Source organism: Amblyomma mixtum, chromosome 5, assembly GCF_055824585.1.
Source record: "Amblyomma mixtum isolate Tamu chromosome 5, ASM5582458v1, whole genome shotgun sequence".
NCBI lineage: Eukaryota > Metazoa > Arthropoda > Arachnida > Ixodida > Ixodidae > Amblyomma > Amblyomma mixtum.
Window position 1 is genome coordinate 2,228,481 of NC_143016.1, and position 22,925 is coordinate 2,251,405.

The 22,925-nt window shown below is 46.5% G+C and overlaps 1 protein-coding gene across 3 annotated transcripts in view; it reads left to right on the forward strand.

Moving 5' to 3' along the window:
- The window catches only part of LOC149341132 (uncharacterized), a 187,866-nt gene that overhangs the window by 158,005 nt on the left and 6,936 nt on the right, over window positions 1-22,925 (forward strand). For all 3 annotated transcript variants that reach the window (XM_089543010.1, XM_089543011.1, XM_089543009.1), the window contains 9 exons: window positions 2,500-2,709; window positions 9,617-10,044; window positions 12,253-12,513; window positions 12,885-13,097; window positions 14,618-14,809; window positions 15,634-15,845; window positions 16,686-16,945; window positions 19,483-19,636; window positions 20,782-20,901. In XM_089543010.1, the coding sequence (XP_089399136.1) occupies window positions 2,500-2,709; window positions 9,617-10,044; window positions 12,253-12,513; window positions 12,885-13,097; window positions 14,618-14,809; window positions 15,634-15,845; window positions 16,686-16,945; window positions 19,483-19,636; window positions 20,782-20,901 (2,050 nt within the window). The remainder of the gene's footprint in view (window positions 1-2,499; window positions 2,710-9,616; window positions 10,045-12,252; window positions 12,514-12,884; window positions 13,098-14,617; window positions 14,810-15,633; window positions 15,846-16,685; window positions 16,946-19,482; window positions 19,637-20,781; window positions 20,902-22,925) is intronic.

The following is a 22,925-nucleotide window of genomic DNA, read 5'->3' on the forward strand; positions in this document are numbered from 1 at the left end:
GCGTCGTTTTATGGCTCAGCCTAATTATACTGGCACCTCTCATCGACGAAAAATTTCTCAATAATAGAGAGCTTTAGTGGCGCGTTACGGTATGGCCATCTGGGCATGCACTGTTGGCCGCGGGAGGTGGCGGTGCAGTAACGCTATGCTAATATATACTATATATTAGTGCTTTGACGCGGTCGTTGTCAACGAAGGAACAGAACACGTGAGTGTATAATGTATAACACGGAGTCGAGGCGTACTGTGCGCGGGAGCGGTCTGGAGCGTGTAACGTCATTGATACTGGTGTGGTGTGCTAGAAGCTAGACTAACGTCTATAACTTATTGTTAGTGTGGTGCAGCGCATGAAAACAGCATATAGATATAGATTATGTAAAACCTGAACGCATAAATTCCGCGCAACAGAATGTTAAATTGTTTTTGTTTCTTGTTGTTGTTTTTTTTTTTTCATTTTAACACGACGTCTCGTGCACTTTAACTGTTCTCTGGGGCGTTTATTCGTTAACTTCGAGCTGCCTGTCGCTGTTATCTCAAACAAATCCAACTTCATCTTGAAATTTGATAACGTTCCCTGTAACATATCATTATAGTTTCGGTTATGTATATAGTTAGACCTGAGAGACTGGAATTCTCTTTTCTTTTTTTTTTCTGCCATTTTTTTCTACGGCAGCTTGAAAACTCCGTGAATTTCAAAAAAAAATTGAAGCAATTTCGGTTCTTAAAATACCCTGAAACCCTGTAAAAATTCCCTTTTCGGCAAATTCTACCCTTCGTATTCCCTGAAAAAAAAAAGGGGGGGGGGGAATTCCTCGAATGGAATATCAGTTTTTCTGTTTACCTGCTATTATATTAGCGCTATGTATACACTTATCGTGGACAGGCTGCGATGCAGAGACGTTACAGCCGTACTTAGTCTAAAAACGGAAAACACGACATTCACAGCTGGGCGTTTTATCTTCGTCTTGATTGAAGGACAGCGCAGAAAAAGGCGAGACACTTGAAGGAACACACGACGAGCGCTTACTAACAACAAATGCGTTTATTCAAACCGCTAGGGATAAATGCGGGGTAAGAAAAAACAAGACAAAGAAACTAAGGAACAAAAACAGGTCAAAGATTAGCTGTGACACACTAGAAAAGAAATTTCTTTCTCCGTCAGCGCAAGGGATGGCTCACTGATACAGTAATCTGTCTTGGCAATGCGCTATGCTTCAGCATTCTCCCGAGCCTCTTTACCCGCTTAGTAAAAATTACTAACGTTTGTTCCAGGAGGGCTTCACAAGTTTTATCAGTTTCCCGGTGTTTTCGCACATGACATGCGAGATGAGTGCCTGTGCCATTCTTTATATCTCTACGGTGTTCAGAGAGGCGCGTATTGATGCAACGCCCGGTTTGGCCGGTGTACATCGCACCGCATGCCACAGGAATCTTGTAGACAACATTTTTTCGTGGACACGACTGGAATAATGCATTATTCAAGTCGTGTGACTATTTAGTCAAGGCAAGTGTCGAAGCACGGATCTCCCGGCTATCAACCGCTGGCTATCCACAGTATGTCATTTCCTGGGCGTGTGACAAGATGGAAAAATTGGTAAAAAATGCCGGTGGACACTCCGAGCATTCCCCAGAGGATTGACAACGGAGGAAGTTTGCAGTCGTACCTTATATTCATCGCACGGCTCATGGGCTTAAAAAGGTGGCTGCCCCTTACAACGTTGGCTTTTTGTTTTCTGCTCCGAAAAAACTCAGGCGAGTTTGTCGTGCGGTAGAACAAAAGGCCGCCGAAAAGGAAAGCGCGAGAACGCGCAGATAATGCGACATAAGACATGTAAAGCCGATGGTAGCCTGCAAGAAAAATGTTGTGTACAAGATTACTGTGTCATGTGGTGCGGTGTATACCGGCCAAACCGGGCGTTGCATCAATATGCGCCTCACTGAACACCGTAGAGATATAGAGAATGGCACAGGCACTCATCTCGCATATCATGTGCGAAAACACCGGGAAACTGATAAAACTTGTGAAGCCCTCCTGGACCAAACGTCAGTAATCTTTACTAATAGGGATAAAGAGACTCGGGATTGCTGAAGCATACCACATTGTCAAGACAGATCACTGTATCAGTGAGCCATCCCTTGCGCTGAGGGAGAAAGAAATTTCTTTTCTAAAGTGTCACAACTAATTTTTGATCTGTTTTTGTTCCTTAGTTTCTTTGTCTTGCTTTTTCTTACCCCGTATTTATTCCGAGCGGTTTGAATAAACGCATTTGTTGTTAGTAAGCGGTCGTCGTGTGTTCCTTCAAGTATCTCGTCTCTTTCTGAGCTGTCTTTCCATGAAGATGAACCAGTACCAACATGCCCAACTTGTCGCTCTGCGTTTTATCTCCTTCGTTCGGGTCTTGTAAACACGTATGCGCAGCGCAGTTCGTTCACGGTGAGCATCTGGCCACTATACGAGCAGTGGTCTGAGAGCGTCCATTCTTTCCTTCCCGTCCGCAGCGGCCCCCACGTCCCCGAGTATCGGCAGCGGCTCGTCGTCGTCGTCGAAAAACGCGGCCGACAACCAGCGGTTCAGCAACAGCGGCAGCAAGTCGAGCCCGCAGCCGCCGCCGCACCAGTCGCAGGCCTCTAGCTCCACCTCTGCTTCGGCGTCTTCCGCCGCCCACAGCGAGCCCGGCGGCAAGGCCTCCAAGACAGCGGATGAAGCTGGTGAGTGTTAAGGCGAAAGCCTTTAATGCTTCATTGTCGTCGACAGAAGGTTGTCAGCAGAGGTGTCACGCTTTTAAGGCGGAAGCCTTTAATGCCTCATCGTTGTAAGCGGGAGTTGTCGACAGAAATGTCACGCTTTTCAATTGGTCGAAACGTTCGTGATGTCACAGTGCGCGAATTTCAAACTGGGCCAATTGTACTTTGGCTAGTAACTATGCAACCAATTAAAGGGATCGTATAGTGATGCTCCAAGTAAGTGGGAATGAGTTTAGTTAATTGCTTAATCACCCGAACTTTCCAGTCCGGCCAGATAAATAAGTAAAACCGAGCAGGAAATTGGTCGAGATCGGGAATCGAACCCCGGTCTCCGGAGTGCGAGACGAGCACGCTACCACTCCGCCATGCCAGTTCGATGGTTTGGAATGAACAAAGGCGCGTCTAGTGAATACGGTGTCTTCGCTCACTCCCATCTTCCTCCCTTCCCGTTACGGCGAGGTTCAGGGGTCCACCGAGGTATGCGAGACAGATAAATTCCTTTCCTCAAAAACCAATTTACCGACGAGCAAGGCATAGCACCGAACGGGCGGTGGCGTTCTGTGGACTCCCTGGCAGCGTTGCAAGACGCTGTCGCGTTTCACTCTTAGAGGCGAAGCTTAACATCTTGACAACACATCAGTGACACAAGCAGTAACACCGCGCTTAAGGCTTTCGCCTCACCGCACTTTAGGTCAACAAAGTGCCTGAATTTTTTTGGTTGGTCGAAATGGTTTTGACGTCAGAGTGCGTGGATTCGAAGTTATGAGGTCACCCACGGATGCCTTACGCCTCCTGTCGGAGCAGACGACACCTGATAAAAAATAGTTGTCGTCCGCTCCGACAGAGGGCGTAAGGCGTCCGTGTGTGACCACATTACATACCTCTGCGAACATAGCCATGGATGCAACCGAACTCATCGAAACAGAGAAAGTCGTGCTAAAGAAGCAGACAAAGTCGGCAGTCAAAGTGTGTAGTTGTAATGTGTAGTCAAAGTGTGTAGTCAAATAAAGCACTCGTACAGCACAAACAGTCTCGCAGTCAATGTAAACAGTGCGCCAGGAAAGGCTTTCGGCTTGCAGCACTTTAGAGAGCCGAAGTGCCCCCTGAAGTTTTCGTAGTGTGTCGCTCGTGTGCGCTGATTAGGCCTTTGAAGAAAGCTGTGTTGGGTTTTATGGCACATAGGCAACTGAGGCCATCATGCGCTTTTTGAAGAAAGCTTACCATGTCGCATTTGCGTCCAGTGTATCTAAGTAAGATCAATTGTGTAAATAATGATAACGTCGCTTGTGTATAATATAGAAGGTAAATAAGCGTCAAGTTCGAATAGTATACGTTACTATCTATATAGCGCACGACTTTGTAGGCGCAGGTACGCAGCTGCGATGCTGCAGGCAAGAGAATCATGTAACTTCCACTTGCATGCTCCTTGGCAGGAGCGGATTTAACAGGGAGTAGGAGCGAACCTGGCCGATTCCGCATATATGGGCATTAACCCATTAGCTATCGCATTAATCCATTAGCTAGCTTAAGTGTCCCCTCCATTTTTATGCGAAGCATATTACTAGAGCTACACTACAGCCCGTCGAGCGCGGCGGTGGAGCTACCATTGACCTTTAGCGTGACACCACGTGACACCACGTGACAACATGACGTCACAGCAGAGGAGAGATGGGCTGCCGGCTCGCGCGGTCGGCCGCGGCGGTGGAGGCTCCACATCAGAGGCGCGGCGGCTGACCACGTGACGCTACAGCAGCGGTATAAAGCTGAGCTTGCCTCGCTCTCCGGGCAAGTGAGAGTGGAGTATCTGACCTCGCTTCGGCGAGTGCGGCTTCGGCCGCTTATCTGATTTTTTCAGCAGCGTCCGCTCCGGCGGACGCAGTTGTTGCTGCGACGCGCGTCTTTTCTTGCCTTTTTCTCTTTCCTCTGATCTCTTACCTCTCCTCTATCTGCACGTTGGCAGCGGTGGTGGCTTGGCTAGAGCCAGTAGCAGGCCCGTGCAATTTCCTTTTCATCCTTCTCTCAGTCACAACAACAACAACTCTCCGGGCACTTACGAGGCGGCCAGGTGTTGGGATGCCGCCTAGAAGCAGGGCTGATTTGCACGAGAAGCGAAAGCTGTTGTAGCCGGTGCTGGGGCAGCGGTTGTACACTCTGCATTGAATTCACCGATGATCCCGTATATAGCTGCCACGGCAATCCTTGCTACACTTCTAGTGGTTGTATTAAAATGACCAAGTATTCAACCAAGGAAAGCCATGTATTACCAAGCCTAGCCATCAATATGCTTCACATCTGACTAGGCTTAACCTTAGCTAAGCCTCAGCCATTTCTTTTACCCGCCCGAACAATCAACCAGCCTGATCAACCAGCCCGAGCAATCAAAATAATAATTTATAAAAGTTATGAATTGTAATTGTAATTTAGCATACCAATTCGTCTGGTAGTTAGCTTGTTGTTAGCAAGAAAATCTTTACAACGTGCCACTTTTTGTCGCGGAGGAATTCTGTGAGACGACCTTGAATGTGGGCGGAGTATAGGCAGGCCTAAAGATAGGATGGACCCCGAGCCAACTGCCACAGTTAAATGCAACTTCACATGCAACCGCTGCTGTGAAAACATCCCCAAGAAAAGAAACCGGTCTGTCAGCCTCTAGAAATATTCAAATCTAGCGGGCCTTTTAAAAATCAAGGAAAATGGGAAAAGCCAGCTGGAAATTTCATTAACCATGCGCAGCACTTTGGAGCATACTCGCTGTGGTTGGCGTCATCACCGGACGCCAGAATTTCGGTCCGGGCTAGTTCAACATCTGCAGAACACCCTTGCACATTTCCCTTGGTGTAACTCTGTGATTGGTAAACCTCCTCGCCGCTCGCCGGCTAAGCTGTCCCTAAAGCTCGCCGCTGTCCACGTGACGCCGCCTATAGAGCATCGTAGAGTTCGATGAAAAATATGCTGTGCAGTCGAACGCATTGAGTTCCTAGCTTCCAGGTCAGGTCTGCCTTTTAATCAAACTTGTATACTGTTGCGTACTTTGTATTGTAACCGCGCCACCTTACGAATACTCCGGTAAAACTCCGGTAAATTTCGGGACCGCCAAAAGTTCGAATTAAAGTCGAACCTCGTTATAAAGGAACGGTTTATAACAAAATAATAGATATAACGAAGTAATGACGATTCCCCTTGGAAGTTCGGTCAACACGGGCTGTAACGAAGCTACGGCTATAACAGAGTAATCGCCGCGTCCCTTCAAGGGCCCCTGCCCACCCCAGGATCCCAAACACTCTCTACCTCACTTTGAGCGAGCCTCCTCTCCTTCCATTCCCTCCTCGAAATTTTTCTCTCCCGCTCCTCGTCGAGTAGGCTCGGCAAGGCAAAATCACCCCTTCCTTCTCCGGTGTAAGCCGGAGGCGTGGTGTCTGTGGAGTGCGTCACAGGGCGACGTCATGGCCCCGCCTTCAATAGAATTATTATCTTGGTTTTTGAATTTTCTCCGCACACTGAACGATCGAGAGGCGCGATCGGCTCGACCACCTAGACTTGTTAGCGAGCGCATCCTTTCATACATCTGTTTGTCATTCCCAGTTAACGAGCCACCTTTTCATTTTCTTTTAGGCCTCCCCACCGTTTCACGAGCGGAGGGGCGGAAGTCGGTTGTGTTCGAAACACACGGCGAAGCGCGGACCCGGCAACCGCCCGTTTGCTTTTCTCCATGCGTGTTTGTGTTCTGTGTGTTTGTGTCTTTTCTCCGCTCCAAAGCATATGTCATTCATTGGAGTCAAGGCGTACGCAAGATGCACGAAAGATAAGCGGTGTGTGTGCGGAGCGGTCAAGTGGGCGAGCGAGGGAAAGGCTCTGCTGCACTAGTAATTAAAAACTTGTTTTGGGGGGCTTGCATAGAAGAAAAAAATCTGAGAAGGGAGCGCGTACGCAGAGCGTCTCGTGAGGTGATCACGGCGGGGGGAGGGGGGGGGGGGCGAACCAACTCCCTCAGTTTTACTATTTTTTACTTTTTATGGCAAGAGTTCAAGGCTGTCGCCGCACGCTCCCTCCGCAGTTTTTTTTTTTGTGTGTTCCTTCATGCGGGGCATGCGCCAGAACAGAAGGCGCTGCGGAAAGCCTTGTGCAGACGACGCGACGCCAAGGCTACGCCCAACCTTCTCCCGTCAGTCAGAACGATGCATCAATGGAGTGCCTTTAGCGAAAGTAGCCCCCCTTGACGTCAGCGGTGTTCAGAGTAGTGGGCCGGGCCCGTTTTTGTTGAAGGAAAGAACGAGCGGGCTTTGATTTGAATTTTCGCAGCTTTTCGGGGCGCGCATGGCTCTAGTATTTTGCAGAGGTTATCTTCGATGCCTCATCTATGCAGTGGGCTTGTTTTTCAAAAATGTCCGGACCCTGGGCAGTGGCCCTTTCAGCTTCGTTATAACGAGGTTAAACGTACTTTGAAATGCACAGCGACGCTGGATCAACGCGGCATTCGTCGCGGTCGGTAGAAGGGAGGCAGTGGCGAGGGGGAGCGGGCGAAGCTGCGGTACGTGTACGCTTCTTCATTGTTTTCGCGGCGACCGCTTGAATCCTACGTAATTCTCGTCTGTTAAAATACTGCAGACGCACAAGTCCCGGAGGCAAACCGCACAACTGCACCTCCTACAGCGCTTCCCGCTCGCTGTTTCTCCGCATAGTTTCGTTTTCACGCTTTCGGTTGCGTGCGTTTGCGTTACCGTGGCGATGGAATTTCATCAACTGCCGCAACAAAATTGCCGCCGCCCGGAAGCGCTCGATGCGTCGGTGTGGTCGGAGGGGTGGTGAAACGCTAATGTGCATATATAGTCCCACTGTACTTAGCCGGCGTGCGGTCGCCCCGTCGCAGACATAGGCGAAGCACGCGCACGCTACACGTGCCTTGAGGCGCCTGCAACATCTGTAGTGCTAGCTGTCGTTGATACTTGTCAAGCCAGGCTACGGTAGCCAGCATTGTTGCAGGGCATTGTTGCAAGGGCAGACGCCGTGTGTTGACATTCCCGGCGTGTTATATTATGTAGGAACGATCCCTCAGTTGGCGAGTTTGTATTGCAGGGGATATTACAACAATGTAGCAGCAAAGCTACCATCTGGGTACATGACTGCGGAGTTCTGCTTTGTGGGGCGTCTGTCACAAAACATAGCAAATCTGTAGCTATCTGTGCTAGTAAGTGCATTGTTGTCCATGACACATGGAAATGCTGGCTTAGAACATGGTTTTAAAGAGAACAAACTCATTGCGTATGATGGGTAAACCGGAAATGAAACCGGTAGAAACACTGGACAATTAAAAATGTGCAAGCATGGGTGTCCGTAGGGGAGGGCAGAATTCGGATATTTTTTATGCACTAACAGAAAACAATTACACAGCTTGATTAGCACACTTAGGTGATAGTAACTTTTCGCATTTTGCTTGTTATGTTTAATTCTTTGTTTATTAATAAAATGCAATGTATGTTCTCCAAGCCTAGCACTAATTTGCTGTTTCTAAGTTTTGTTTCGTGTAGATAGTTTAGACCACAAATAGTGCATTTTGGTGCTAACCTACCGCCTCCCCCATCCCCGGCCATCGGGTGCCCTCGCCCCCGGCAAAAAGTTCTGCGGATGCCCTTGTGTGCAGGCAGCTCCAGTATGGAAGGGAACACATTATGAGCACTCAACCAATGATTATTCAATATGCACAAGTGGCAGGCATATCTTTTTCTGTGTTCTAAGTAATTTTGCTATCGGCTTATAATATCAGAACGCCATTTTTCAATTTAAATGCAGAAATAACCACACGATTTGCCTTTTTGCGCCAGCTGTTCCTTCCCTTTGATATTGAGCTACGTGTTTGTAAACCACTTGGAAAATGATCTTTCCATGGCACCCAGGAATTCCCTTGAGGCAGTTTGATTCGAGCCAGGATTCAATTTTTGCGCGGTACAATGACCTGTTTCAGAATTTGCTTCATTATGGGAAAGCCACGCGTGTAAAATGAGTACAGCAGCTACAAACCGCTCCAAAGTGCCGGTAAAGCTGCTCCAAAGTACTCCAGAACGCGCTTTTTGGTGCTTCGAAAATTGCTTCAAGTCACGGTTTGGCAATAGCACCACTGCCTTAAGCGTGCCTTCTGAACACTCCTGAGTCCTTTATATACAGACCACGCTAGTGCAAACCTGCCTCGTTCTGCACAAGAAAGCCCCCACAATTCCAATTAAAGGTGCACTAAAGAGGAATCCGAACTCATCTTTTTACCGCGGGAACTCGATCTACACGTTCCGAGAATTCTTAGAAACTTCGAAATATTGCCCTGTGCGGCCGATTTCCGTAATTTAAATCGAATTAAACGTCTCGGCTCCCGCCGTTTTTTGAACTCACCGCTGACGGCAGGAGGAGTCAACCAACCTTTCGGCCAGTCCCGTGGCGGCTTGCCGCTCTGCCGTCGGTGGAGCGATATGTAGCGACCGGCGAAAGCAGAGTCCACGCGTATTTTTATTTACGTGGGCCTAATTTACAGCTATGTAGTCTCTGACTGGATCTATTTATTCACGGAAACCTAAAAAACAAAATAAAAACGAAAGCGAAGCCGCCACGCGATTGCCTGAAAGGCATTCCGCGCGTTAGTGGACTACCTTCAGCGGTGAATTCAAAAAAGGGCAAGAGCCGGGACTTTTAATCCGATTTAAATTAGGGAAATCGTTCGCACAGGACAATAATTCGAAGTCTCTATGCTCGGAACGTATAGATCGAGTTCCTTCGGTAAAAAGACGAGTTCAGATTCCACTTTAGTGCATCTTTAACGTGTGCTCTACCGCAGCCGTATATTTAAAAAAAAGAGGGGGCGAATAAACGATCTCCTCGACGCTCGCAGCATCATCGGCAGCAGCGTCGGCAGCAGAAGCATGCGGCGGCGTCGACGCGGGCGACGTTCAGTACTGCGACCCCTGGGACTCGGGCCCGGCCGCCGTGGCCCTGCGGCTGCTGAGGGCCGAAGAGCAGCGCAGCGGCAAGAGTCCCGCCCCGGCACCGCTGTCGGCCGACGAGATGGCCCGCCAACGGCACATCTACGAGACGGCCTTCGACTCGCGCGTCAAGCAGCGAGACCCGGACCCGGACCTGGACCGCCTGGCGCAGAGCCCCGTGCTGCTCGCGGGGCTGCAGCAGCAGCAGCCGCGCGCGGGCCCCCTCTACCCGGCGCCGTCCTCCTCGGCAGCGGCGGTGGCACCAAGCCGCAAGGGAGGCGTCACGAGGCAACCTTCACTGCAGGACGCCTGTTGCCCGAAGCCTCCGCCTCACCAGGTATTATGCACTCCCGCCGGTATAGAGCCACACTGTCATGGAGCCATAGAGGTGGTTTCTCATGTGTGGGAACGAAACAGATACTACATTAATTGTTTATGTTCGGACACCCTGCCACAGGAAAGACATTACAGACAAACTTTACCACGCAGTTTTGTGCTCACGATTAACTTGGCGCGAATAAGTCAAAGACGTGAGGAAGGAACAGACAGGTTGAGATGGCGCTTGTCTTGTCCTATTTCCTCCTTCCGCTCGTCTTTGTCTTATTTGCACCAAGTTAACCGTGATAGTTGACCACTTCAACTGGGTTATGGAATAATTCCCAGTTGGTTCCCACTGGGACCAATTGAATTCCTGGTTGGTCCCAAGTGGAACCAACTCGGAATTATTCCATAAACCAGTTGAACTGGTCAAGATTTTCATCCAAAGAGTTCTTCCAGAGTTCTGTGCTGCTTGTGTGAACTGTCGAAGCAATATATATCATGTTTACAGTTCCTGCCTCATCGATTGGACTCCTGAGATCGCTGGCTTATGCCTGCATTGGTCATAGAAAATCTCAAAGTGCTTCTATCTGAAAAGGAAAAAATGAGTATAAGATTGTGGTCTATATTTAGGATCTGTGTACAATGGTCATCTTGTGACTGTATGCAGTGATGGAGTCGATCCTAACAGATTTGAAGCACGTTAATTATATGCGGTCTTAAAAGATTGTGAAGCTGTACTAATTAACGAACTACTGCTGTACCATTCTCTTAAGATCTGTCCTGTAGATTTTCTAAAAGTAGCCATTCCAGAATGGCCTATATCAGAAACACCCACTCGTTCTTCAAAAATTTTTTGCCAGTAACAATACCGTTTACTTCTGTCCATAGGCAGTGCAAGAGTGAAATGGACAAAATGTCTCTTACAACGCAGTCAGAAGTTCTGAAACGTATAAAGCCTAATGAACAAGCTGTGCTGACCAAAAACCAAATATTATGAAACTTGTGCTGGCGGCATCGGTGATGCTATCACATTGTTTTCTGTTGTATAATTGTTCTCTTTTATTTTAACTTAAACAATTCACAGTGCACAATCTGCTGTAAGAGCTCCATTGTGTTATAGAGTATAGTGAATTGAGTCTCAGTTTTTTTTTTCAGTTTTTATGCAATATCTTCAGTTTTTCTGCATATATCTTGGTAACTGCACATGGTAACTGTCCCATCTGTTCCACTGCAAACTTTATGTTATCATAACTGCATCATGTATATATAGATGCACACTCATCATTGCCACATGTTCCATGGGAACTTGAACAGTTTGCCAGATATAAGTCAAGCCAGTGCATATCAAATTCATAAAGAGGGAGGATGAAAACATCGGCACATATGGCAACATTTCATTTCATTTTATTTGTGTCCATTTACCAGGAAATGGAAGAGGCCAAGGCAAAAGCTGCTTGTTGGCAGCTTGAATGGTCCTTGGCCCCTTCATCAAAGCCATAAGAGCAGAAAATGCCTGTTGTTCGAAGGAAGGAGGCCTCACTTCTAACAAAGTGCTGACTAACCCTAACTTTATTTATTTTTGTACTAGCAACTCATACTTCACTTCTTTTTGTGTTTTCTGAGGTGCTACATGTAAATAAAAATCTACTTGCTGCTAGATTTGGACAGCTCCTAAAACTCCTCTGTTGAACTTTTGACCAGTGAGGAGGAAGAAAACCTGCCTTCAGGGGAGCAGCCATGGGCTCGCACTAGAATTCCAGATGCCATTGCTAGCTATAGCCATTTAAAGCCCCTTTTCTACCTACCATCCTAGCGTTTGATCTCTGGTCGCCTACTCATGGCTTTGTATGGCAGGTGCACATACTGGCCATTGAAATGTCTGCCTTTGCATCTGGTCATTGTCTTATCACATGACTTTGTGGTACAGCATCTCTTAACTGGAAAATTCAGTTGCAAAGTGTGCACGTGACCTTTGCGCATCCTATGAAATGCGATGCTATGTAATTCTTGGAGCATCAACCACCCATCCAGCATACACTTCTGGATGTCCTCAAGATATCAAAAATATCCAAAAAGAAAATGCGGTAAACATTAACTAGATGTTCTTTCGCTAATGAAGAACCATGTGCTGTATGCTGCTTGCTAGAAAAAAACAGCTGCCTCCCGGTAGGTTTTGCCTGTTTTGAAATGCTAACACACCAGTTAATGCACGCCTCTCACGCAGGGGAGCAGTGGCAGCAGCTCTGCATCTTCTGGCGCTCAGCAGCAACCAGCACCAACACCTCGTGGCTCAAGCAGCAGTGGTAGTGGCAACCCTTCAGTTCCAATCCCTGCCACCAGAGGGCAGTCCAGCAAGCAAGCGTCAGCGGCCGATAAGGCCATCTACCAAAACCACCCCCTACCACAGTCCCCCATTGCTGAGAATCCCCCAGCTGCACCTCTTGGCGCAGTCGCTGTTAAGCGCAGCATCCATGCTGGTGTCAAGGTTAGTTTCCTTGATGTTCTGGTATACTGTGACGTCATGTGCTTTGTATTGTATTGTAAGGAGTTGTTGAGTTTATAAAAGGAACTTGTTGTTAACGGGTGCTGGCTGATCATATTTCAAAGCATGTAAATGTGAAACACATTGCAGAAATGCACTGCAGTGGGTGCCTTAGTGGTGCTTAGTGTAACCTTGAATGGCTTTTGAGGTAGCAATTAGCAAAATGTGAGTTGACCGGTGTCAGCGTGTCATGGATAGAAATTTATTCCCCTGCTGCATTGCATGCTCTTACTGTGAGCGTTCTTTCAAGGTTAATTGCACAGCAGACTTCTTTTGCAACATTTAACAAGCCTCGTTGTTTTGCTTGTGTGCAGGTGCTCCCTTCAGAGCCGGTGAGGCGCCCAAGGCACGGTGGCCACCGCAAGGAAGGCGAGCCCATGGCCCTGGCGCCTGTGCTGCTCAACGGGTTCCGGTCAACTTCTTCGGACAATGTGTCCTCCTCTTCCTCTTCAGACAACAGCCCTCGCAGGCCTGACGAGAAGCGAGGTCGGCACGGTCCGCTGCAGCCGGTTGCAGCCATTGCCAGTGTATGTGAAACAACTTTCCACTGACTGGCATGTTAAGCATGCAATGTTTAGGGGTGGCAGTCTGTGGTTGTGAGGATCAAATTTAACAAAACTGATGCCAGCTTTGCCACAAAATTTAATTATGTACTTATGTCTTCTTAGCTGCTAAGGAACGGAGTGGCAGTCAGACTTGCACAGTATTTCAATTTTATTTCATTTCATTTTCACTTACTGTTGTTTTTTTTTAGGGGCTGAAAAGCATTCTATAAGGAGGGACAGGTTGGTTTGTCGTGCTGAAATGCAGTAAAAAATGTAAGTGAAATAAAAACAAAACATGAAAAGGATAGCACAGTGCAAATGTATTAGACAGAAGTGCACTGAATTACACAGTTGCAGGAAATATAGACGCACAAACAACAAAACAAATAAATAAAACTTTATACAAGACATGCAGAAGTGGTGGAAATTATGGAAGTTGTGCTTATTTCTTACATAATGTTTTATGATCGGTCATTTCATTAGGGAGTGTATTCCATGGTGCTACTGCGTTCGGAAAGAATGAGTTTTTAAAAGCTGTTAACATTGGGTGTCATGATTTTGTATTATCTCAGTGCATTATCCCATTCGGTCAGTACATCATTGCAAAAAGGGGAGTAAAAAAAAACTTGCTTTTCTCTTCTTTCTTCTAGTAGAAGGAGTCTTTTGCATAGCACCAGACGTTGGTAATGTTAAGGACGAGGTAGCAGCATCCCACCGCTGCCACCAGTTTGTTACAGACGAGGTAGCATGGTCGTGTGCGAGAGAGAGAATTGAGGGACGTCTGAGGCGAGGCTGCTGGAAAAGACAATGAAAGAGGACTTTATACAATATTTACACTTTTACAAGTGAGCTGCAGGAACGCTGCATCACGACAGCTCAACAGGAGATCATTCAAAGACAAAGCTCTTCGGCCGTGCCGCTGCCGGCTTTTTAAGAGTTCCCTTCCCTAGGGTCCCTAGATGGGGGCCGGGTTTCACTGGCACCAATCACAGGCACACACGCACTCACTCACTCCCGAGAGATCACGCCGTCGTCATGCGCTGGGAGAGGGGAACGATGCCATCCACGTAGCGCAGACGCCGGAATGTCCATGAGCGGCGTTCGCGCGCATTTCGAACGCGCGTTCACACTCGGTGTACGGGAAACGCTCGCTCAATCGGGCAGACGGACGCGGCTTCTGTGGCAATCCAGGCGCTCACCCAACGCGCGTCTCGGGGTTTGTCGGCGTTTTGCTGCTGCCATGTCGTTGTCTTCCCCACGACGAAGGCGAGACGTAACAGTAAACTAGTGCGTGATGCAATGCATTTCATGCCTACATGTCTTCTCAGCACTTTGAACATTGCTCTTTTGTTGTAAAAACATAGGCATCAACTTGCTACTGTGACCTTGTTCTGTTGTGCTTTGTATGAACTGAGTTTTTTTTTTTTTTTTCACTGTTTGACTGTGAAGAAGAGCTGCTATTTGTCCATTGCAATGATGTTCTTGCCCCAATCTTCCTGCAGCACGCAGCACCCGTGGTTACGCCTCTTCAAAATGGTTCGAACTGCGCTGCTGCCCTGCAGTCATTCAGGGCGTCACCATCCGTGGACAGCCTTTCAAATTCTTCATGTGACAGCCCTCGGAAACCAGAGGAAAAGCGGGGGAGGCTGGTGGCTGTTGCCCCACCCACAGTACTCAACGGTGCACCTTTCAAGGTACTTTTGCATGGCTGAAATAAATGACATCTACCGATCATAACATGACTTTAATTTTATTAATCGTAGTTTTAAAACCACCTTAGTGCTCCCAACTTTATCTTTAATAAAACGTGCATGTCGGTTAATGCCATGTTCATATCGCCTCTGCACACCGCCTGGGCAGCACAGCACTTGTAGTGTCTGTAGAGTTGCATAGAATTACTATACTAACTACATATCATGTCCACCGTATCTTGTGATGCCAAAATCGAAACCTTCAAAAATATCTCTAGACCATCTGGCCTGGATCTAGCAGTAGGGCACGCTTCGCACTGCCACCGCATTCAGCTTAGTTGAAACCAGATTAATACGATTCTAGCCATAAGATCACATTTTAAAAATAACTCAACTTTTTTCTCTTTTACACATCGATTTTCTTTTCAGACATAGTTACTCAGCACGTAAAAGATGGCACATGACGGTGCGTCATGTTTAGGCGTACATAGGTCACACCATTGTATAAAATGCATCAATGAAAATTTGAGAAAAAAATGTGGCTTACATCGGAAAAAACAGTGCAAAATGGTCAGTGATACTCATTTGGGACTCATTATTTCTCTTTGTATGAAGATTGGATTTGTAAAAGTGAGATATAAAATACATTCGAGCCCACCGCTATGTAGAATATGTGTATGAATCCAATTACTAGATAATTAAAAATTTTATTGAAATAAATGATTAGTTATTATAAATTTTAATGCAGAAGTCTAATATTCACTTGCCACAACTATGTAATAACAAGAAAAAAGCAAGTCATTTTACAAAATCTCGTTTCCGTTCAGGGTGCTTCATCAGCTGTGGCTGAAGCTGAGAACGCAGAGCGGCGGCTTCCTGACAACACCAAGCGGTACCCTGCTATGACAAGACCGCTAATTCAGCACAATCAGAGCCCCAGCTCAGACACAAGACCAGAGAGTGACTACGACCGGCCCTGGGACTTGCCAAGGATTAAGCGCAGCAATGGTGACTCGCCTCCGCAAGTCCCCGACCACAGGTGTGAAACCTCCGTCACAACAGCCCAGGGTGCTGCCAAAGAGGGAAAGAAAGCATCAAAAACTTGTAAAAGAAAGGATTTCTGTTTATTGCTGGGCTTTGTTTTTTGTTGCAAAAAGAGATGAAGGAAAGAAAGCGTGCACATACAACAAAACAACAGCCATGCACATGGTTCTTACTTTGCAAGAGAGCTGGGCTAAGTAGTTGCTTACAGTATGTTTGCCCTGATGAGAATCAAGCGAGTTGTTAACTGGCTCTAACTGTGCGACTGTCTGGTTCCTGTTCAAAATTTACTGGTTCCAGCTGGGAACTAAGTGGTTCCATTTGAGTATCAAGTGGATAGTAAGAGGTCCCAGTGGCAGGGCTACTGAAGAAGTGCTTGTCTTAGCTGGGTTTGAAACCTAAGCTTTGTTGCATTAGAAGCAGCAGTGTCTTTCTGTTGGAGGCATGTTATCATACTGAGCTGCATTTGCATGCCAGCTCAGCTGACCATGCTAATTTTTTGTCTGTCAAGGTACTCATCTCTTTAACAGAAACATGAGCAAGGTGTCCCTTATAGCCCATATGCAGCTTTGGAATGTTAAACCCCATATTCGTCCCATCCCATAGTATGCCATGCCATTGTAAGATGGGGCACAAATGCACTTCAGAATTATAATTTTGCAGTTTCCCACTCTTTGTTGTGTTGTGTATACTCGAAATGAATGGGCTAAAAAGTAAAGGAGGGCTGGGGGATTTTATGTCGGGCAAGAGAGAAAGGCTCACTATTATTTTAAAAGTGCTTTTATCTTCTCTATTAGCATTCTGAAGCAGCTCCATTCTTCTCTGAACAAAACCACAGGTCCCGGCCGGCTGTGCAGTCGCCCACACAGCACGCCTCTTCGGCCGTCCGGCTGCCCCCTCCTCCGTCCCCCGAGTCCTCGTCTGCGGTGCAGGCCCTGGACCCATCTCGCGCCAGCCCAGCGCCAACAGCAGGCAGCAGCAGCGGTGGTCCCAGCTCTTCCCCTTCAGTGGTCATGATGGCCTCTTCCTCCTCTTCCTCGTCCAACACGTCCATCGCGATGGAGTCGCCTGCTGCAGGGCCCCCTGCCAGGCCCAACGGTCAGTGCCAAGCCGGGCTGCAGTACATGTGCCCTTGTTGTGCTGTACAGTCTGAAGCTGTGTCAAGGTCACCACTTGCGTAGCGAGTGAGGCTGTCTCTCCTGCTATGACAGCCATTCGCTTTCGTGTAAAAGTTGTGGAATTGTGTGGGGTCACCTTCCACCCCCGCACTCCCACAGCGAGTGTTTCAGCTCGCTAACCGCGGAGGCGTTCGTGCTCGGGGGAACAAAGTGAGGGACGACAAAGCATGACCGCTCATAATATTTTATTACATTTGCAGTTAATACACAGAGCAGGCCGGCTAGCTACACAACATTAACGAGGCATTCCTTGGAAATAGAAGGCTACGTAAGAAGAGTTTCTGACTTACCGGCTGGGGCAGGGGCACTACTTCAGGGATTTCGGCGGCGGAGGTTTGTACGCGCCAACAATGGCGGCCGGGTTTTCCCATGCGCGCCGCATTCTTTGGGGCAAAGCCATCCACGAGCATTTGCTGGGGTAGGTGAGGAGAGCGCGCGTTTGCTGCGCTCGCTGGAATCGGAAGTACAGCGGCAAGGCACAACAGATCTCTGTGCGCCTGTCGCGGAAGGTGACGAGAGCGTGCGGCTGCAACCGCTCGCGACGCTGGCCAGATCCCGAAGAGACCCTCATAGGCTCTTCGGAGCTCCGTGTAGCTTTCGAGGTGGCGCTCCCGTCGCTGCTTCCACTTCCCCCATGAGGGAGATTTTCTCCTCGCCCAGCCGGTGCTGCCCTGACGCATGATGATGATGATGGTCGGCCGCGTCAAAACGAAGGGGAGGTTTTCCACAGAGTGAGAATGCAGCATAGAGGAACTAAGGAAAAAGCCGTCGCGGTGCACTGCTTTGTCCTTTATCGCACAAAAATAGGCAGTGATCAAGCAGTTTAGTAAATTCACGATGTGTACTTGAATGTAGGTGAATGTGTACATGAATGAGTCAGGTGAGAATAAACTTGAATCCAGCAGATGCCAACACTTGATACCACAGCAACAAGCTAAAGTATGAATGCAACAGACGTTTAATTTGGTGTGGATTTAAGGAAGTATTAGACCTGAAAGGTGCACGTAGCACCTTCACATGAACGACGCATTCCATCAGAGTCTGATTTGTTTTTAACATGTCTGTCTGCCCCAAATAGCGTTGTCTGAGTGCACACCCCTAACTTTGGCAACACCTCCTGGTTTGATGACGTATGAGCCCATGCTATTTCTTTTATCCTGCACTGAAGAGCGGTAGGCAAGGCAAGGAAGTTGGCAGCAGCCTAAAGAGCCTGTGTGAAGGAACTGGTCTGTTATGCTGTATTTGGTTGTATATTAGTCATCAACACATTTAGTGCTGGCCACTGAGCAAACGTTTGCAGTTATTATTAAAGAGTGCCTTCTTTTCTTTCCACTTTCAGACAATAATCACAGAACAAAGAACAACTTATATGTCTGGATAAATGCAGTTGATTAAACCTAAGGTGATCGCCTTCATGTTGTGTCTTACCTTTTCCTCTGATTGAAATTCCTTTCTCTCTCTCTCTGTACAACAGAGCTGACACAGCCGATGTGATACAGCAGTATACTTCAGAAACATAGCTTTCATGGTCTTAATTGCATGACGGTCTCCTGAAAAGTAAAAAGGAATGATGTCTTAGCTGCCTATGATGCATCTGTCTGCAGTCAAAAATTTAGTGACTGTTTGTTCAAGTTTCATTGCTGTGGTTTTTGTTACTCAACCTAGAAGTTTAACGTGAGCATTTGTAAGACTAAGGCAATGCTATGATGCATGGATATTACCAACTAATCTGGTGCATAAAGAATTGCAGGTATGAGGATACTGTTTTCAGTCCTCTCTTTAACATGTACCATTTGGACTTCAGTGGTCCTTGTGTGCTCTCACAAAGTTTCATAATGCTAAATTGTAACATCCAGTGTATTCATTGTCTATGCTTCTGCATGATATGCATGTAAACAGTGGTATGAACAGAACCATCTCTTATAGATGCTAAGACCTCACAGGCAAACAAATATTAGGACAAAAGAAGCGAGTGATAGCTCAGATTCTCAGGTACTGAAATGTCTTTTTGTTTTGCTGCCTAAGAAGCAGTGGCCATAAAATTAGCATTAAAGCTTTATTCACACTGTTTTAAATTAACCTACCCCTCCAAACTGGCTTATATGTAAACTACGGGGGATTCTTAGGGCGCAATAGTGGCCCTACTGTAGTGGGAGACCTTGACATTAAAGCTGATGAACAAAAATTAAAGCATTTACAGAGCTCTTTGTAGTCATAAACCCTTGTTTGGTCGGTGTTTGGCTTTTATTCGGGGCAGGTGCACATAAATACCATTTCTGTTGCTAGTCTTCAATATATTAGGCCAGCTTTGCCTACTTCTCAACTCAGTGCAAGAGATCCCTTGTTTTCTTCCTCTTTATTTTTGTGCATGTGGTATATCTAGACAGCCTGGAAGTTATTTGCACTCGGTTTTTGTGCTTATGCACATTGTTCTCCGATCTTCCTTTCTTTCTGCAGCACCAGCGCGACCCTTGCTCAACCTGAACCTGAACCTGAACGCATCGAACTCGCCAAAGCGGTCTCGGCACAACCTCACACTAAATTTTGGTTGCGCCGCTTTGAGCGTTGTTGGCGAGAAGGTAGACACAAGCGTTGCTCTTGAAAAGCAAGGGTGAGTGCTCACCTTTGTGTTTCTGTTCTCCAAGCTCAATTATGCTTCCTCTATGCTTTCTCTTCAGTTTGCGTATACATATATGAATAAAAGAGAATTAACTGGGGACATTTATATTTGGCGGTTCCTAAGGTAGGTAGTTGTCAGCTTCGAGATTGTATTACAAGTGACAGAAGTCATGAAAGCAGGGCCCCATAACTTTAAAACAAACTATCTGTTGCCCAAACTTTGGTTTTGCAGAGCAAAGGAATTATGTAGCAAGTAGAGTATATGATTTTTTGAAATCCATGCGTTCTAAAATTCTAAAAATTGGTCTAAAAATTTGTTCTAAAAATTGGTCAGCAACTGCAGGAAAAGTTGATCTCAGCAGCCAATCTACTAAAGATGTGTTGCTGAACAGGCTTATTAGTCCTTGTCGGCAATGTCAGCGTTAAATAAGGACACTAAAGACAAATTAAAAGTGGCCTTTTGATGGAAGAGGCACTATATTTACTGAAAACAGAGCTTTTATGAGCTCAAATGGTCAGAAAATGAAATCCAGGTATCACCACCACCGGCTGGTTTTGCAAGCAAACTGTGATATATCAAGCCAGTTTTTTTGCAAGAAATTTTTTTAATCCAATTTTCTCAACATTAAATATCTTTTGTTGCTGAGCAGACATTATCATAGCCAGAACGAGCCATATAATTGATATTTACTGCAAGAAAAAATTAGATGGGGTTGTTCTCAATGTCTTTTTAAGAAATTTCTCTGTGATAGCTTCGTGGTTATTAGTCTCAGTTATTCCTGTTCCTAACTACAGCACAGTTGTCCAAATTGCGCTGTTTGCTGGCTGTTGCTGCCCTTTAAGTATACTTTAGTTCTGGAGGGTTTGCCAATAAGCTGATGTTAATACATTAGCTCTCGCCATGCATTCATGTCCTTCAACATTTTAGAGGAGAGGAAAGAATGTTGGATGAGAAATATTCATTGGCAGTCCTTAAACCTCACAAGCTGCGCGATTTGGTGATGAATGCCTTTTGTCTACCCCACACAATACCTGATAAAAATGCATGGCCATTCCTGATGTCACAACAGTAATTGATTGCTTGCATGATTCGAGGCTGGAAACCCTGTTTGTGGCTCTCTCCCTTCTCTCAACCAGGTGGTACCATGGCTCGATCAGTCGCCTTGACGCTGAGAATTTGCTCAGGGTCCTGAAGGAGGGAAGCTACCTCGTCCGCAACAGCGAAAGTTCCAAGCACGACTTCTCACTCTCCCTGAAGTGAGCACAGCAGCATTGTGTGACTTCCTATTTTGGGGATTCATGGTGTTATGAGGAAATAAGAATTATGCCTTCTGAAAAGTTCCTGCAATGAATTATTGTTTTGGATTTGCATAATCAGGCCTGAAAATGTATTGCATGTACTGTACATATTCTCATCTGACCTGTGGAAAAATACTGTTGACCAGCCTGAATCAATTCTTATTTTTTAAGTAGGTGTTCCCCTCAGTGAGCTGGGAAGAAGTTTTGTAACCGCAGGTCTAACAGTACTGGCCTTATAATTTTTCTCCGGTTTTATGTTGCAGATCTTTCTGCCCCAATTAAAAATGGCAGCAACCTTGTACATCGTGCATGTACTTAAATACATACGCAGCAGTACTATAGAGTCTAGCCTGGATATATCGAATTGTTGTATGTTGCACAGTTAGAACATTGGCAGAAGTATAGCACTATTGTTTGCGTTTATCAAGCTCGCTTTCAGCAGAGCATTCCCTATGTGGAATGGCATTCCACATCCCTGCGAGTGGTGCTTCTCCTAATAGCTCATTTTGATAACTTTTCGCACGCGATGACTGGTCGGCTGCTGCGGCCTTGGTCACTTGCTGGCAGTGCTAGCGCTCAAACTGCGTGATAAGGTGAATAGGGGACATGCTTGACGGTAGCCTTCGATCTCTTGTACTCATTTTGTACCCAACCTAACTAACTAAAGCCTAGCGGCAGCCCTTGCGTGACATGCCTTGCTTGCTTCGCTGTTGACAGTGTTGCGAAAACCAGCTGTACGTCAACTTTAATTAGATTACTGATATTCTATTTACAGTGTACACGTAACAGGGCTAGACATTTTAGGATAGGCAATGGCTAGTTCCAAAGCACCATCCTGTACGCCTTCAATGCAAAGCAGGTTAGCCTTAACTATGCCTAGTGAGCGGTATGCTGCCAGCATGCTGGTGGGTGGCATGTTACTGCAAGAAGTGCATCAATAGCATGGGTGCAATGTATTCCTGCTTCTAGGCTACAGATAAGCTTATAGATTAGCTTATCTATTGTCATTTTCTATATACAGAGTTATCGATATATTGCATTATTTCACAATCCCGTTCGAGTTCGATATATCCAGGTTCAGCTGTAAATATTTAACTCAAATTTATAAATAATCTCACTGGAAAGCACAAGGAACTTGGCGCTTATTTGGCTGCTGTGCATAGACTGGTCGTGCAAACAACTTTGACGACCACTCACAATTTGTTCCAAATTTGTTCCAAATGGCAGCACAGTAAGTATGTTGTTTCCCTTTGCAATAGGCTGGAGGAGTGCAGCATTTCCGAAGAATTCTCGTGAAAAAATTTGAATTAGACTGCGTGAGATCTAATGAGCATATACATATTTTGTAACTCATGCTGACCCAGTGGGCTGGAGATTCTGAATGCTACCAACGTTTTATTAGGCAAAATAGCCTGCAGTAAACTGAAAATATGGTCTAATTGTCCTAGAAATGCACTAACATAGGGGCAAACAGCAACAGAAGACAGCACTGTCTATACTTTTTCTTTGCGTCTGTGTTAATATGCATCGCATTGATTCTATTCATGGACCTAGTGGTCAGCTAAAGTGGGCAGCACCTTGTTGAATCAAAAGTACTTGCAAGAAATGTGAAACGAGTACCTTTTGCAGGTTTAGCACAGAGAAAGAGCTGTATCGGTAGAGCACAAAGGAAACTGTGCATTTGAAAGAGGCTGTAGAGGTGGTTAATATTTTCTGGAGCATGCCTGAAAGGAACCATTTTAGTGAAAAAACACTACTTAATGCGATCTTAAGCAAGAGTCTTGTGTGAAGCTCAGAGCAACTCGGGTAAGCTCGTGTTAGTTCGGAGGAATGTCATGCCAGCTGTAGCGAATGGCGTGGTGACCTTGAGGGTGACCTTGGCAATTGTAGCACAGCAACAGACTATGCAGAAATAAAATAAACAGCCTATGCAGAAATAAAATAAATACTGCCCCAACTGGGTGCTACGTTAAAACCCTACC